Genomic DNA, 15,056 nt, shown 5'->3' with positions numbered 1-15,056 from the left:
TCTAGAGTTACACTGAAATCAGGTTCAGAAAGATGCATCCAATCCTTAGACACCAGGAAATTCTTTAGATTCAGTCAGGTTTTACCTTAGTGACTTCTGAAGTAACAAGAAGGAGGATGCCAAAGTCTGCTGTGAGTGGCATGGCGTATTTGCTGTCACCTAGACAAAGCCCTGTAAATAACTACAGGTTGTTAGTCACTACTTAACTCAGCATCTCCCAAAAGTTCATTTAGCTTCTCCAGGTTAATGCATTAAGAGTACTTTAAGTAACCATCAAAACCAGATGCCTTTGAAGCGAGGCAAGGAAGAGTTCAAGAAAACAAAGTTCCGCTTCCCCACGTGAAAAATCTTCTTAGGATTCCCTCACATGGAGTGTTACAAACACTGAGAGGAAGTCTTGAGTAGATTGTCTTGGAACAGAGCAGCAAAGCAGGATCCAGGATCTAACATAAGGTGCTCCCTGGGCCTTGGCTGCAGGAAAGCATCATGGAAGGTCTGAAGCCCCAGCAGCACCCCTCTCAGTTGGCAGTCACGTTGGCTTCCTTCTGACGGAGCCTTTCTTTCTGTTCAGCAAAACAAAGAGCTTTAGTAGCATTCTTGTGGATCATTTTCACAGTACCACAGCACCCTAGAGGTTGGAAGGGACCTCCAGAGATCATCCAGTCCAAGCCCCCTGCCAGAGCAGCATTACCCAGGGGAGTCTGCACAGGAAAGCATCCAGGTGGGGTTGGAAAGTCTCCAGAGAAGGAGACTCCACAACCTCTCTGGGCAGCCTGCACCAGGGCTCCACCACCCTCACTGCAAAGAAGTTTCTCCTCATGTTGAGCTAAAACTTTCTACATTCAAGTTTGTCTCCATTGTTCCTTGGCTTATTCCTGTGCAGCACCCCAAAGAGCCTGCCCCCCCCCCCCTTGACCCCCACCCCTCAGCTATTGATAGACATTGATCAGATCCCTCTCAGTCTTCTCTTCTCCAGACTAAACAGCCCCAGGGCTCTCAGGCTCTCTTCACAGGGGAGATGCTCAAGTCCCCTAAACATCCTCCTGGCTCTCCCTTGGACTCTCTCCAGCAGGTCTCTGTCTCTCTTGAACTGGGGAGCCCCAAACTGGACACAGGATTGCAGCTGTGGTCTCAGCAGGGCAGAGCAGAGAGACAGGAGAACCTCCCTAGCCCTGCTGGCCACACCTTTCTCCTCTCAAGTTGCCATGAACACTTGGATCTAGAAGACTGAGAAGTACTGAGCAAGTCACAGCAGATTTGAGTTTTCTTACATGAAAACAAACCATTAACACCTGAAACACTCCAGGAAGGCTCAGAACCAGCTCCTTCCTTACTGCAGAAAAGCTGAGTTTGCTTTAGCTGCACACCTAGGGAGTACCGTGCACCTTTAGACACACAGCTCACAGTGCAGCTAGAGAAAACCAGGTGCAGCTCAGCCTCATGTGAATCCTTCTCTTCTCTGGGATGGTTTCTGCTGGCACAAAGGCTCTAATTTAGCATTAGCCAGGTTCTGCTGTTTAATGACCTCTTCCCAAGCAAGTGTAGTCATTCATCTTTCTGCAGCCTGTCCTGCCACTCATCTACCCTGCTTGGAATGGAAACCATAACCTGATTCCTTAATCTACATTTCCTTCCCTTAGTCTCATCCTTCCTGTGGTTTGAGAAACACTGATTTAACCTTTTTGTGTGCCTTGCACACAAAGAAAAGTTTTCACCTACAGTGCAAATGATTAGTCCTCTTTTTGTGTCAGATTAAAAAAACTGGGAAGCAGCAAAGAAATAAAATAGAGATTTAATCCCTTCTATCATTATTCAACAGAGGGAACAAGATGCTGTAAGATGTTGGCAAAACCCAGACCCTCAGCCATTGGACAAATAAAGGCAGTGAGCCTCAGAGCATGGAAGAAAATAGCAGAGACTTCGGAGGGCCTGGAGAAGAATCCAGAAAATCATTTTTTATCATATACCTGCTCTAACACTTTATGTTATTAAACCCCACAAACCTCTGAATTATGAACAGCCTGCCCAGAGAGGTTGTGGAGTCTCCTTCTCCGGAAACCTCCCAAACCCACCTGGATGCATTCCTGTGTGACCTGCCTTGGGTGCTCCTGCTCTGGTTGGAGGGTTGGACTCAATGATCTCCAGAGGTCCCTTCCAGCTCCTAACACTCTGTGATTCTGGGATTTTTAGACTGGAAACCATCAGACTGAGGGGAGGATCTCAGAAATGCTTATCAGTCCCTAAAGGGTGGGTGTCAGGAGGATGGGACCAGTTTTTTGTCAGCAATGCCCAGTGACAGGACAAGGGGCAAGGGGCACAAACTCAAACATAAAAAGCTCTATCTGAACATGAAGAGGAACTTCTTTAACTGAAGGTGATGGAGCCCTGGAGCAGGCTGCCCAGAGAGGTTGTGGAGTCTCCATCTCTGGAGACATTCAAAACCAGCCTGGATGTGTTCCTGTGTGACCTTCTTTGGGGGAACCTACTGTGGCAGGGGGTTGCAGTGGTTGACCTCCAGAGGTCCCTTCCAACCCCTAACATTCTGTGATTCTCGGTGTGTGTGAACTAAGTTTTAAACTTAACTGTTGGACTACCACAGGGCATAAGATTAAAGATTTCTCCTTGGGAAGTAAACGACTCTGCTGCCTTCAAACTAAGCTTCCTGTTCACCCTTCAGCGACAGCAGCAGCCCAGAAGCATTCTGAGTGTCAAGAACAGAGTCACAGAAACTCTGCAGAAGGTCAGACTAAGAAACAGACCATACCAGGCTAGCTGTGGGGTTGATTTTCTTCGTTTCAACTTTCTTCTCCGCAGTTAACTTGCTTACTGATTGCTGAGCCACTTTAATTCTGGAACAAAGCACACAGGAAAGACAACATCAGAGGCAAAGAAACTAAAGGTGCTCTAGCTCTGCTCATTAGAGACTGCCTCTTGTGAGAGCCACCACCACTATCTGCAGGAACATCAGGCCAACAAACTGCTATTAGTATACAAAGGACTTAACAAAGGGGCTTTGAATTGAAGGAAATTCAACAAGGCCAAGTGTGGAATCTGGCACCTGGGAAAGAACAACCCCATGTGTCAGTACAGGTTGGGGACTGAGCTGTTGGAGAGCAGTGAAGGGGACAAGGACCTGGGGGTCCTGGTGGATGGGAGGTTGACCATGAGCCAGCAATGTGTTCTGGTGGCCAAGAAGGCCAAGGGCATCCTGGGGGGGATTAGAAGGGCTGTGGTCAGTAGGTCCAGAGAGGTTCTCCTCCCCTGCTGCTCTGCCCTGCTGAGGCCACATCTGGAATATTGTGTCCAGTTCTGGGCCCCTCAGGTCAAGAAGGACCTCAGGGAACTGCTTGAGAGAGTCCAGCACAGAGCCACAAAGATGCTGAAGGGAGAGGAACATCTTCCTCATGAGGAGAGCCTGAGGGAGCTGAGGGCTCTGTAGCTTGGAGAAAAGGAAACTAAAGGGAGACCTCACTCATGCTGATAAAGATGTGCACGGGGAGTGCCCAGAGGCTGGAGCCAGGCTCTGCTGGGTGATGCCCAATGCCAGCACAAGGGGCAGTGGTGGAAGCTGAGGCATAGGAAGTTCCATGGAAACAGGAGGAAGAATTATTTCCCTGTGAGGGTGACAGAGCCCTGGCACAGGCTGCCCAGGGGGGTTGTGGAGTCTCCCTCTCTGGAGATATTCAAAACCTGCCTGGATGTGTTCCTGTGTGACCTGCTCTAGGTGACCCTGCTCTGGCTGGGGGGTTGCACTGGATGAGCTTTGGAGGTCCCTTCCAAGCCCCTCACACTCTGTGACGCTGTGATACTAAGAGGAGATTAAAGTAGATTTTTAAATAGAGAAACTCAAAAGGAAGAGCTTGGATTGCTGAGTGGAACTGTCGCCAGGCAAACAATTCCTTTGTTCTTGTGGTGTCTGGGTTTTATGGAAGATCTGGCTTAAGGATAAATCAGTGACTATGGAAATGTTCAAATAACTTTCCGGTTGTGTTCCACTGACAAGAGCTACACGAACTCATCTTCAAGCCACTCAACCTAAACAAGCAACCAGACAATCCTGAAACAAATTAAAAATAAAACACTATTTGCTGTTGTTGTTCCTCTTCTTCAGGAAAGAAATACTCTAAAGGCAGTATAGAAAGGCTTAAAGATCCAACTGGAACAGGCCCAGGAGCAGTATCAAAGCAAGAAGAGACTCCTCTGAAAAAATCCCAAAGCTAGCTGGCTCAGTCTGTTGTATTTATAGAAAATGCTGGTTTTGTAGGCCATCTGCCAGGCTACACAGGAGATTTCCTCTGAAAAACCTCGAAATGAAAGCATCTGCCAGCTCCTCCTTATTGCTTTCCCTAGTGCTTTACATCAAGTCTTTGGTTTGGAGAGGAGAAGGCTCTTCTTGTGGCCTTCCAGGATCTCAGGAGGGCTACAGGAAAGCTGGGGAGGGACTTTACAGGGTGTTGGATAGTGAAAGGACTCAGGGGAATGGAGCAAAACTAGAAGTGGGGAGACTCAGATTGGATGCTAGGAAGAAATTCTTCCCCATGAGGGTGGTGAGAGACTGGCACAGGCTGCCCAGGGAGGTGGTGGAAGCCTCATCCCTGGAGGTTTTTGCAGCCAGGCTGGATGTGGCTGTGAGCAACCTGCTGTAGTGTGAGGTGTCCCTGCCCATGGCAGGGGGGTTGGAACTGGCTGAGCCTTGAGGTCCCTTCCAACCCTGACAATTCTGTGATTCTATGAATTGAGTGCCCAGCCTTACTGATGTGCTAATAAGAAGAGAGGCAAAGTCAGAAGGGGATCTTGTCTAGGTTCTTGTGTGGAGATGCAGAACAGTCTGCTGCAAGCACTACTGAGACAGAAGGAAAGAACACAGATCTGATTCCTCTGCTTATTGCCTTTTGATCTTAGGGTCTTGCATACAGAACTCTTGTTCCTGTATGCAAGAACCTGATCAGAAGTTTAATTAGGAAGAAAAGGAAAAACAGAATTTAACAAGAGACTGAGAGGGGATCTAATCAATGTCTATGAATAGCTGAGGGCTGGGGGTTAGGAAGGAAGGGACAGGGACAGGCAGTTGCACCCTGGGATAGGACAAGGGGCAATGGAGAGAAACTGCAGCACAGGAGGTTCCACCTCAATATGAGGAGGAACTTCTTGACTGGGAGGGCCCCAGAGCACTGGAACAGGCTGCCCAGAGAGGTTGTGGAGTCTCCTTCTCTGGAGCCTTTCCAGCCCCATCAGGATGTGTTCCTGTGTGAGCTGTGCTGGATTCTCTGGTCCTGCTCTGGCAGGGGGTTGGATTCAATGATCTCTGGAGGTCCCTTCCAACCTCTAACATCCTCTGTCCTGTGAGTCTTTTCCCTCTTAGGGACAGCAGAAAGGGCAGGGAAATGATATGCTGAACAGTGCTAAAAAGGAAGGAAAATCCTTGGCACTCCTAAGACACGACCTGCCCAGCCGTCAGCTCCTTTAAAACACTGATGCTGTGCACACCTACTTTACCATTCAGTATGCAAAATGCAGAGCGAAAGAATCAGTGCAGTGAATTTTTACAAGGAAGGAAGAACTCAGCAAACCAATTTTCCCTCTTGCACACTGAAGCAGCCCTTTTTACTAGAAACAACACACTTCTTGGCATTCCTGAACTCAAAAATTCTCCTTTCTTCTCCCCTTTCATTTTTTTCCACTGGCAGAAATAATTGCTGTGGCCAGTCAAAAAAAACCAAACAAACAAAAAACCAAAAACAACACAAAACAAACCCAAACACAAACATTTTAAAACACCATGTCCAGTTCAAACCGCTTTTGACACACTCAATTTTGGAGGAATTTTGGAAGAGAAGCAAAAAAGGAAAAAAAAAAAAGGAACGTGGATTCTAGCTGCAGTTGCTGGTGTGTGACTCCCTTCTGTAACACTAGCAGCACACCAGGTTCTTTGGAAGACACAGGACACATTCTTAAGTCCATTTTTTGGGTGTGTTTACCAATGCTCAGTGTTGGAAAGTAAAATTCCTTCTCTAAGTTATGTATTTTGTAAGCATCTCCTGGGTAGTTCCTGGTGTTTGCAGTGCTTAAGAAAGGGAGAACACAGTTACACTATTTTCAAGCAAACTTATTTGCACAGGATCACAGAATTGTCAGGGTTGGAAGGGACCTCAAGGCTCAGCCAGTTCCAACCCCCCTGCCATGGGCAGGGACACCTCACACTACAGCAGGTTGCTCACAGCCACATCCAGCCTGGCTGCAAAAACCTCCAGGGATGAGGCTTCCACCACCTCCCTGGGCAACCTGTGCCAGTCTCTCACCACCCTCATGGGGAAGAATTTCTTCCTAAGGTCTAATCTAAATCGCCCCTCCTCTAGCTTGGATCCACTCCTGCCACTCCTATCACTCCCTGACACCCTAAAAAAGTCCCTCCCCAGCTTTCTTGTAGCCCCCTTCAGATCCTGGAAAGCCACAAGAAGGTCTCCTCAGAGCCTTTTCCTCTCCAAACCAAACAACCCCAACTCTCTCAGTCCGTCTCCAGAGCAGACCAGCTCCAGCCCTCTGATCAAACACTGTTCAGCTGCAGCACTGATCCAAGCTGGAAGTCCACCCCTCAAATCCACACATTCTGTACATTTTAAGCTGCACCTGAAGCCTTTTGGAAACTTCCTATTAGCATTCCTACAAGTAAACACTTGAGTGGCAACAGAGCACTCCATCTTTTTAACCATTCTATTAATCAGCAGAGTTTACTTCCCACTGATGGATGAGAGCAGCCAGTGGCCAGCAGCCTGTTCCTCAGCAGCTACAAAGTCTATGCAAAGATGATGATGGATTTCAAGTGACAGGATTCAGCAGAATCACACCAAGGGATCAACTTCTAAAGCTTTCCCTTTCCCCAGCCTATTTTCTTTAGGTTGGACATGAGGAACAATTTCTTCCCTGAAAGGGTTGTGAAGCCTTTGGGCTGCCCAGGGAAGTCCCAGTCTCTGGAGGGACTGAAAAGCTGGGCAGGGCTGAGGGACATGGGCTAGTGGTCACCTGGCAGTGCTGGGTTACTGGCTGGAGTTCATCATCTCAGAGGTCTTTTCCAACCAAAAAAAAAAAAAAAAAGAGAGAAAATAAGTTGTTTGGTTCTTGTTTTGGTTTTGATCACATTCTCTTTGGTCCTAGGAATGTTTTCTGAATATTTTTTCAATGTTTAAGAGTCCATATTTCCATCAGAAGAGGGAATTCTAGGGATTCTAAACTTTCAGGCTTCAAAAGGAAACGATGCCTGTCACTGATGTAGGGCTACCTCTGTCACTTTTCCTCCATATCTGCACATTTTCCAGGAAACCTGGATTGAAAAAAGAAAAAAAACAGAGTGCATAGTTTGGAAGACAAAAATAAAAACAAACCAGCTGGCTAGGATGACTCTGAATCATGTGAGAGCTGGCTGATAAAAATGACAGACTAATTACATATTCCCTTTTGCTCTCCTACCAGGGGAAAAAGCCAGCACTTTGCTACCCGAGTGGTCACCAGTGCCACAGAGTCAGCTTGGAGGCTGTGGCCAGTGGTGTCCCCAGGGATCAGGAATGGGTCCAGTTTTGTCCAAGATCTTTACCAGTGACCTGGAGGAGGGGACTGAGAGTACCCTCAGCAAGTTCCTGACACCAAACTGGGGGTGGCTGACACCCCTCAGGCTGTGCTGCCATCCAACCAGAGCTGGACAGGCTGAGAGCTGGCTGCAGGCAAACCTCATGAAGGGCAATAAGGACAAGTGCAGGGTCCTGCAGCTGGGCAGGAATAACAGCAGGCACCAGGACAGGTTAGAGGCTGCCCTGCTGGAAAGCAGCTCCACAAAGAAAGACCTTGGAGTGCTGGTGGGCAGCAAGTTCTGCATGGGACAGCAAAGTGCCCTTGTGGCCAAGAGAGCCAATGGGATCCTGGGGGGCAGCAAGAGAAGTGTGGCCAGCAGGGCCAGGGAGGTTCTGCTGCCCCTCTGCTCTGCCCTGCTGAGACCACAGCTGCAATCCTGTGTCCAATTCAAGAGAGACAGGGATCTGCTGGAGAATCCAACAGAGAGCCAGGAGGATAATTAAAGGACTTGACAAGAGGCAATGGCTTCACACTAGAGAAGGGCAGATTTAGATTGGATATCAGGAGGAAGTTCTTCACTATAAGGGTGGTTGAACACTGGAAGAGGTTGCCCAGGGAGGTGGTTGAGGTTCCTTCCCTGGGGATATTCAAGGTGAGGCTCAAGGAGGCCCTGGGCAGCCTGATGCAGTTGGAGATGTCCCTGGGGCCTGCAGAGGGCAGGTCTGACTGGATGAGCTTTGGAGGTGCCTTCTGGCCTGGACAATTCTATGATTCTATGATTTATCAAAAGTTCCCTTCATAAGCTCATTGAAACACTTTCTCCTTACAGGATAAGATATGATGAAGTCAGAGACTGACCAGATAAACTCATGACCATTTTCACCCCTGCTTCCCATTCTAGTTGGACAGCAGGAGTGACCTGGGGCATGCTCCATGCTCTAAAGCCTTCAGTTAGCTAAACTGGAGTCCACTCTAAACAAGCCAGTTGCTACTCATGTATGTTAAGGCTCTGCTATTGTGCAAAGACAGAGGCCAGATGATTTGGTTCTCTCTCAGTCCCTTGATGTTCTGGAATAATCCATTCTCTTTGCTTCCACAGCTCCTTCCATGCAGCTGGTGGTGGGTTATGGGGATAGCTGTGGGTTATGAATGAGTTTGGAATGACAATTCTGTGCCACCTGAGCTTACTTGAAGTCCAAACTTCTCCCATTAAGACTGTGTTGGCACAGGAATTGTTGTGCAAACCAAATGTTCAGCTGAACAAGCAGTGGTAGCTGCAGTCAACATCAACAGTTCAACCTGGAGTCAGGCTGCATTCTGAGCCCAGATCCATAAAACAGCTGAACAGATAGCCCTTAAGAGACTAAGAAACATCCTCATATCTCAGATTCTTTTCATGCATCACATGCCTTGCTGCAGGATCATTGCTGCATGCATCCCACAAACTAATCCTGCAGGGTACCAACACTTAGCCCACACAATTCACCACAGGCTGCAGTTCAGCTTCAAGACTCTTTCAGAACACCTCTGTGTTACCTGGGCTGGCAGATGGCTTCACAGAGCTCTTGGTCAGCTTCACAGTTACAAACCTTCCACCTCTGTTATCAATTTCTGTAATTAAGCCTTAAGGTCTTAAATCTTCTGGGAAGAACTTGATTGTTATATTGATCAAACCTTTAAATTGCTTTTAGTTAAATTGCTTTTAGTTCTCTCAGTGAATCAGCACAAATACAGGAAAAGGTAGGGTGGCACTGGAATTTGTCTTCAAACCCCAAATTGTTGATGTGCTTCACATGTTTCTGGGATTTCTAGATCTACTCAGGGAGCTGGGGGTGTTCAGCCTGGAGAAGAGAAGACTCCAGGGAGACCTTAGAGCTGCCTTCTAAGAGCTGAAGAGATCCTGCAGGAAGGCTGCAGAGGGACTTCTCATCAGGGTGTCTAGAGACAGGACAAGGGGGAATGGTTTGAAGCTGAGGCAGAGCAGGGTTAGAGTGGAGCTGAGAAAGAAGTTCTTCAGTAGGAGGGTGCTGAGACTCTGGCACAGGCTGCCCAGTGGCTGCCTCCTCCCTGGGGGTGTTCAGGGCCAGGCTGGATGAGACCTTGAGCAGCTGAGTCTAGTTGAGAGGTGTTCCTGCCCATGGTGGAGAGGTTGGAGCAGATGAGCTCTGAGGTCCCTTCCAACCTGAGCCATTCCAGGATTCTATCACAATCCTTGTTACATTTCCTTTGCAAATCACAGCTTGTGGTGAAACTGCTGATTGCAAACTACTTGTATTTTTTTTTCTGTATTTGTATTTTTTCCCTACACTCAGACTTGGGTTGGATAGCCTCTTCAAATATACTGTAACAGACCTTGAATGCTTTAATAGACATAGATAGGCATTTTTATATCTATCTATATATATATCTATATATCTACACACACACATATATACATAAATATATACTTGAATACATTTGTGTATATATATATTTAAATACATTTTTATATCTATCTATATCTATATATCTACACACACATATATACATAAATACATAAATATATATTTAAATACATTTGTGTGTGTACACATACATAAATAGATATATATTTAAATACATTATATATCTACACACATATATATACAGATAAATATATAATTAAATACATTTGTGTATATATATACCTAAATATATATATTTAAATACATTTATGTGTGTATATATATACATAAATTATATCTATATCTATCTATCTCTCAAATGAACTAAAATTGTTAAAAATACACATTGGGTTTGATTCTGAATTAAAAAAAATCATTCCCACTGCAAATCAAATCAGTAGTCTAAGAGAAGGAGGTGGAAGTGGAATCCTGTGCAATCTCTCCTGGTCTAAGTACCTTGTTGGAAGAAGAACATCCCTTTTGGTTTTAGTTTCAATTATCATCTGAAAATTTGATAAAGAGAAGAAAGCACAAAAGCAGGACCTGGATGCAAGGGCATCCCAGCTTATAAAGCTGTCTGCAACAAATCCGGGGTTTGAAGCAAAACAAAAGCCCCTAACGTTTGGTGAGTGGTTAGGGTGCATTTAGATGAAGCTGTTTGATGGAGATGGAGAGGACAGCCTGCTCCAGGGCTCCAGCACCCTCACAGGGAAAAAGTTTTCCCTCCTCTTCCCCTGGCACCTCCTCTGCTCCAGCTTGCCCCCGGTGCCCTTTGTGCTGTCCTTGGCCATCCCTGAGCAGAGCCTGGCTCCAGCCCTGCACATCTTTATCCCCAGCAGTGAGGGCAGCCCTCAGGCTCCTCTGCTCCAAGCTCCAAGCCCCAGCTCCCTCAGCCTGGCCTCACAGGAGATGTTCCACTGCCTGCAGCAGCTCTGGGGCTCTGTGCTGGACTCTCTCAAGCAGTTCCCTGAGGTCCTTCTTGACCTGAGGGACCCAGAACTGGACACAATATTCCAGATGTGACTACACCAGGGCAGAGCAGAGCAGGAGGAGAACCTCTCTCAACCTGCTAGCCACACTCCTCCTAACCCACCCCAGACTGCCATCAGCAGCCACATTACCAGCTCACGGGCACCCTGTTGTCCACAGCACCCCCAGGTCCTCTTCCCCAGGGAATTCCCTAACATATCAGGCCCCAAGCTATCCTATGAAAGAAAACTTGTCGTCACATTTCTATCAGGAATATGGTTTTGAAAATGTTCCTCATTCCATCTCTGCAGTAATTTATAGATCCTGTCACATCATCTCCAAGATCACAGCAACCTGCATTTGTTACCTGTCTGTACCCCTGCCCTGCAGTCCTCAACAGTGTGCAAATCTCACCAGGGCAAAGAGACAATGATTCAACTATATCTTGGGGGACAGCTAATTTAGTTTCACAGTGGGTTAAGTGCAGAGCAGCTCAGTTAAAGTTTTTCCTTTACTTAAAAAAAAAAAAAAGAAACAAAAAAAAAAACCAAAAAACCCAGAGGCTCAGAGAAATCTAATCAGATTTCTACACTTCTGTGACATTTGGGAGCCAAGTAGCTGTTAGACAAAAGAGGCCCTTCCTACAGCTGAGGCTGTCAGTTAGCTCAAGACTCTTTTTCTCCTCAGATTTGGAGGTTTTAAATCTGTCTGGTTTACAACACAAAGCAGTTTTGAGTACTGAATTTTAATTTGGGAATCTTAGATCTTTTGACCTTTTTTTTTTAGCCATGAATAATTTCAAGCTAATATATTTTTTCATTATACTATTTATTTTCTTTCTTTTTTTTTTTCTTCCATGTCTGCCCAGGGAGGTGGTGGAAGCCTCATCCCTTGAGGTTTTTGCAGCCAGGCTGGAGGTGGCTGTGAGCAACCTGCTGTAGTGTGAGGTGTCCCTGCCCATGGCAGGGGGGTTGGAACTGAATGAGCCTTGATGTCCCTTCCAACCCTAACAGTTGTATGATTCTAATCCAATAATCCAATCCAACCTGTGAGCCTGTGAATATTTTCACTCCTATAATCAATGTCAGCAACAAAAATCCTATTTTAAGGTATCTGTTTAGCCTATTCAGACACATTTTACACCCAGGAACTGTAGCTCCTCCTGAAACCTGAGGAGTAATCCAATGGTAAACGTGTTCACACAACACAAATGCCTCAGTTTCAGAGCCTGAGGGTGAAAATATTGACTGTCACTGCCAATTCTTCCTCTTCAAAATTCCCTTCAAAACCAAGTGTTTCCTGATAAACAGATTAATTTTTTTTTTAACTAAATTGCAGTCTTTGAAAATGCCAAGCAAGTAGTGCATCCAATTAATTACCCAGTTAAGGAAGACAGCTGTCCATTCCTCTCATACTAAGGTTTTTAGTTTCCAGTGGGCTCAGTGACTCTTAGCTTGCTTTGGAGCGTTTTTGGACAGCAGCTCATTAACTGTTGGTCTCATGCTTCGTAAAAGAGAGCCCTTAAATGGTCATGACTTGACAGGATGTTTTCAGGTGATGAAAAGAGCTTTCCCACCATCCTCATCTCCTGATCCCATGAGGTGCTTCTCAGTACCACATTACAAAACAATTTGGGATGATGAAAACAGAAAGCCAATGACATTCTGGGGGGGATTAGAAGGGATGTGGTGAGTAGGTCCAGAGAGGTTCTCCTCCTGCTCTACTCTGCCCTGGTGTAGTCACATCTGGAATATTGTGTCCAGTTCTGGGCCACTCAGGTAAAGAAGGACCTCAGAGAACTGCTTGAGAGAGTCCAGCACAGAGCCACAAAGATGCTGAAGGCAGTGGATCATCTTCCTCATGAGGAGAACCTGAGGGAGCTGGGGGCTCTGTAGCTTGGAGAGGAGGAGCCTGAGAGGTGACCTCATTGCTGTTGATAAAGATGTGCAGGGGGAGTGCCCAGAGGCTGGAGTCAGGCTCTGCTGGGTGATGCCCAATGCCAGCACAAGGGGCAGTGGTGGAAGCTGAGGCATAGGAAGTTCCATAGAAACAGGAGGAAATTTTTCCCTGTGAAGGTGGCAGAGCCCTGGCACAGGCTGCCCAGGGGGGTTGTGGAGTCTCCCTCTCTGGAGATCTTCAAGACCTGCCTGGATGTGTTCCTGTGTGACCTGCTCTAGGTGACCCTGCTCTGGGATCAGGGCAGGGGGGTTGGACTGGATGAGCTTTGGAGGTCCCTTCCAGCCCGACACTCTGTGATTCTGTGAAACAGTTCTGTCATTCTCATTTACTTACTAGCCAAGGCTCCTCGTTTCAGCAGCTCTTGATCAATCACCCAAATTTTTAATGCAAAGAAAATGAATTCTCCTCTTGAGATGAATGAAGCTTTGCAAAAATAATTTGAAGTGAAACCCTGCAAAATGTTCTCTATCATCCACAAAGTGTCAGCACTTTGAAGTATACTCTGTGGTGCTTTGCATTCATTCTGGCATTGATTTACTTTTCTGAACATGCTTAAAGGTATTCCTCAAAGGATCTGGAATACTTTGGCTGCCTTTTTCTTTGTAGATTTCATTTATATAATTAAGATCATGAGAAATTCTCACCTGACCTTCCAAAGCACAGTTTGCTTACAAAGCAAGAGGTCTTGAGGGTTGTATTGAGGAAGTTATGTAGTGTTAAAACATTTACAAGGCATTTGAAATCAATTTTCTTTGAAGGGATCATTGCAAGCCATCAGCAAGGTGCTAATTACATAAAAAGTAATGGATGTATGGTCTGGATTTCTTTTTTTTTATCCTTGGGTAGTTGATTTCTATTCCTCCTAACTGCTTTGGAACAAAAATAAGTCCTGATTCATCAGAAAAAAAAAATCTATTCCTGAGATGATTATAGCAATCTGCTGGTGACTGCTTCTCTTCTACAGCATTTAATGTGTGAAACAAATGGGGAAGAAAGGGAAGAAAAGAGACTTCTGAACTTATCAGCTTCTATAAAGTCAACCTAGGAACAAGAGAGATGATACAAAAAGCTACAACTTCCCTGTGTTTAAAACCTCTGATTTCTGTGGATAATTGGGGATTTATAATTTTATCCCTTGCCCTTTAAAAAGCTACTGCTAAGGGACCCTAAAAGCCCCACTTGATTTGGAGCAGCACGGGAGTGTGAAGGAGTTTACTGCTTTTGCTTATAGTTTGCAAGTTTGCAAGATTTTTTGGATTTTTTTTTTTTTCCTCTCAATATGAATCAGTCTGGAATAAATACCTGGATTGCTATTTCATGCTGAAAATGATGAATCCATTCTTTTCCTGAGCACCACCACATTATCACTTTCAAATTAACTGGAGTGTGGCAGGCTTGGCGTGGAATTGCCTTTGCTTTGGAAAAGATGAGAAGCTTAAGAAAACTCAAGAAATTATAGTTTCAATGTTTTTTCCCTTTTAGTTTTTTCCTTTGTTCTCCCCTAAAAAAAATTTCTTCCTTTTATTTTTCCTTTTATTTTTCCTTTTTTCCCCCTTATAAAATTTTTTCCTTTTCATTTTTCCCTTTTTCCTTTTAAATTTTTTCCTTTTATTTTTCCTTAATTCTCCCCTTGATAAATTTTTTCTTTTTATTTTCATTTTTTCTTTCATTTTTTTCATTTTCCCCCTTTTTAATTTTTTCCTTGTAATTTTTCCCTTTTATTATGCCCCTTTTATTTTTTTTTCCTTTTTCCCCAATTTTAAAATATTTTTCCCCTTTTTTTCCTTTTAAAAAAGACATTTCCCTTTTAATTTTTCCCTTTCATTTTTTCCTTTCCTTTCCCCCTTTTATAAAGTTTTCTTCCTTTTTTTGTTTTAATTTTTCCCTTTAAATTTTTTATCCTTTTATTTTTTCCCTTTTTCCCCTTTAAAAATTTTTTCCTTTTTTCTTCTCTCCCCTTTTTCCCTCCTTTCCCCCTTCTCTTCTTCTTTTTTCCCCTTTCTCCCCCTTCCTTTTTTCCTTTTAATTTTTTCTTTCCCCACATTTTCCCCTTTTTTCCCCTCCCTTTCCCCACCTTTTTCCCCCTTCTCCCCCTTCCTTTTTTTTCTTTTAATTTTTTCTTTCCCTCCTTTCCCCTCCTTT

At 45.1% G+C, this 15,056-nt stretch overlaps 1 protein-coding gene across 1 annotated transcript in view; it reads right to left on the bottom strand.

Moving 5' to 3' along the window:
- Window positions 1-518: 518 nt before the first annotated feature.
- Window positions 519-15,056, bottom strand: part of FMN1 (formin 1) — a 167,624-nt gene continuing 153,086 nt past the window's right edge. Inside the window, exons 16-17 of the mRNA XM_054400699.1 lie at window positions 2,765-2,849; window positions 519-563 (exon numbers count right to left, since the gene is read on the bottom strand). Of these exons, the coding sequence (XP_054256674.1) occupies window positions 519-563; window positions 2,765-2,849 (130 nt within the window). The remainder of the gene's footprint in view (window positions 564-2,764; window positions 2,850-15,056) is intronic.

The sequence above is a fragment of the Indicator indicator genome, chromosome 4, assembly GCF_027791375.1.
Source record: "Indicator indicator isolate 239-I01 chromosome 4, UM_Iind_1.1, whole genome shotgun sequence".
Classification (NCBI taxonomy): domain Eukaryota; kingdom Metazoa; phylum Chordata; class Aves; order Piciformes; family Indicatoridae; genus Indicator; species Indicator indicator.
This window is presented reverse-complemented; position numbering and strand designations above follow the sequence as displayed.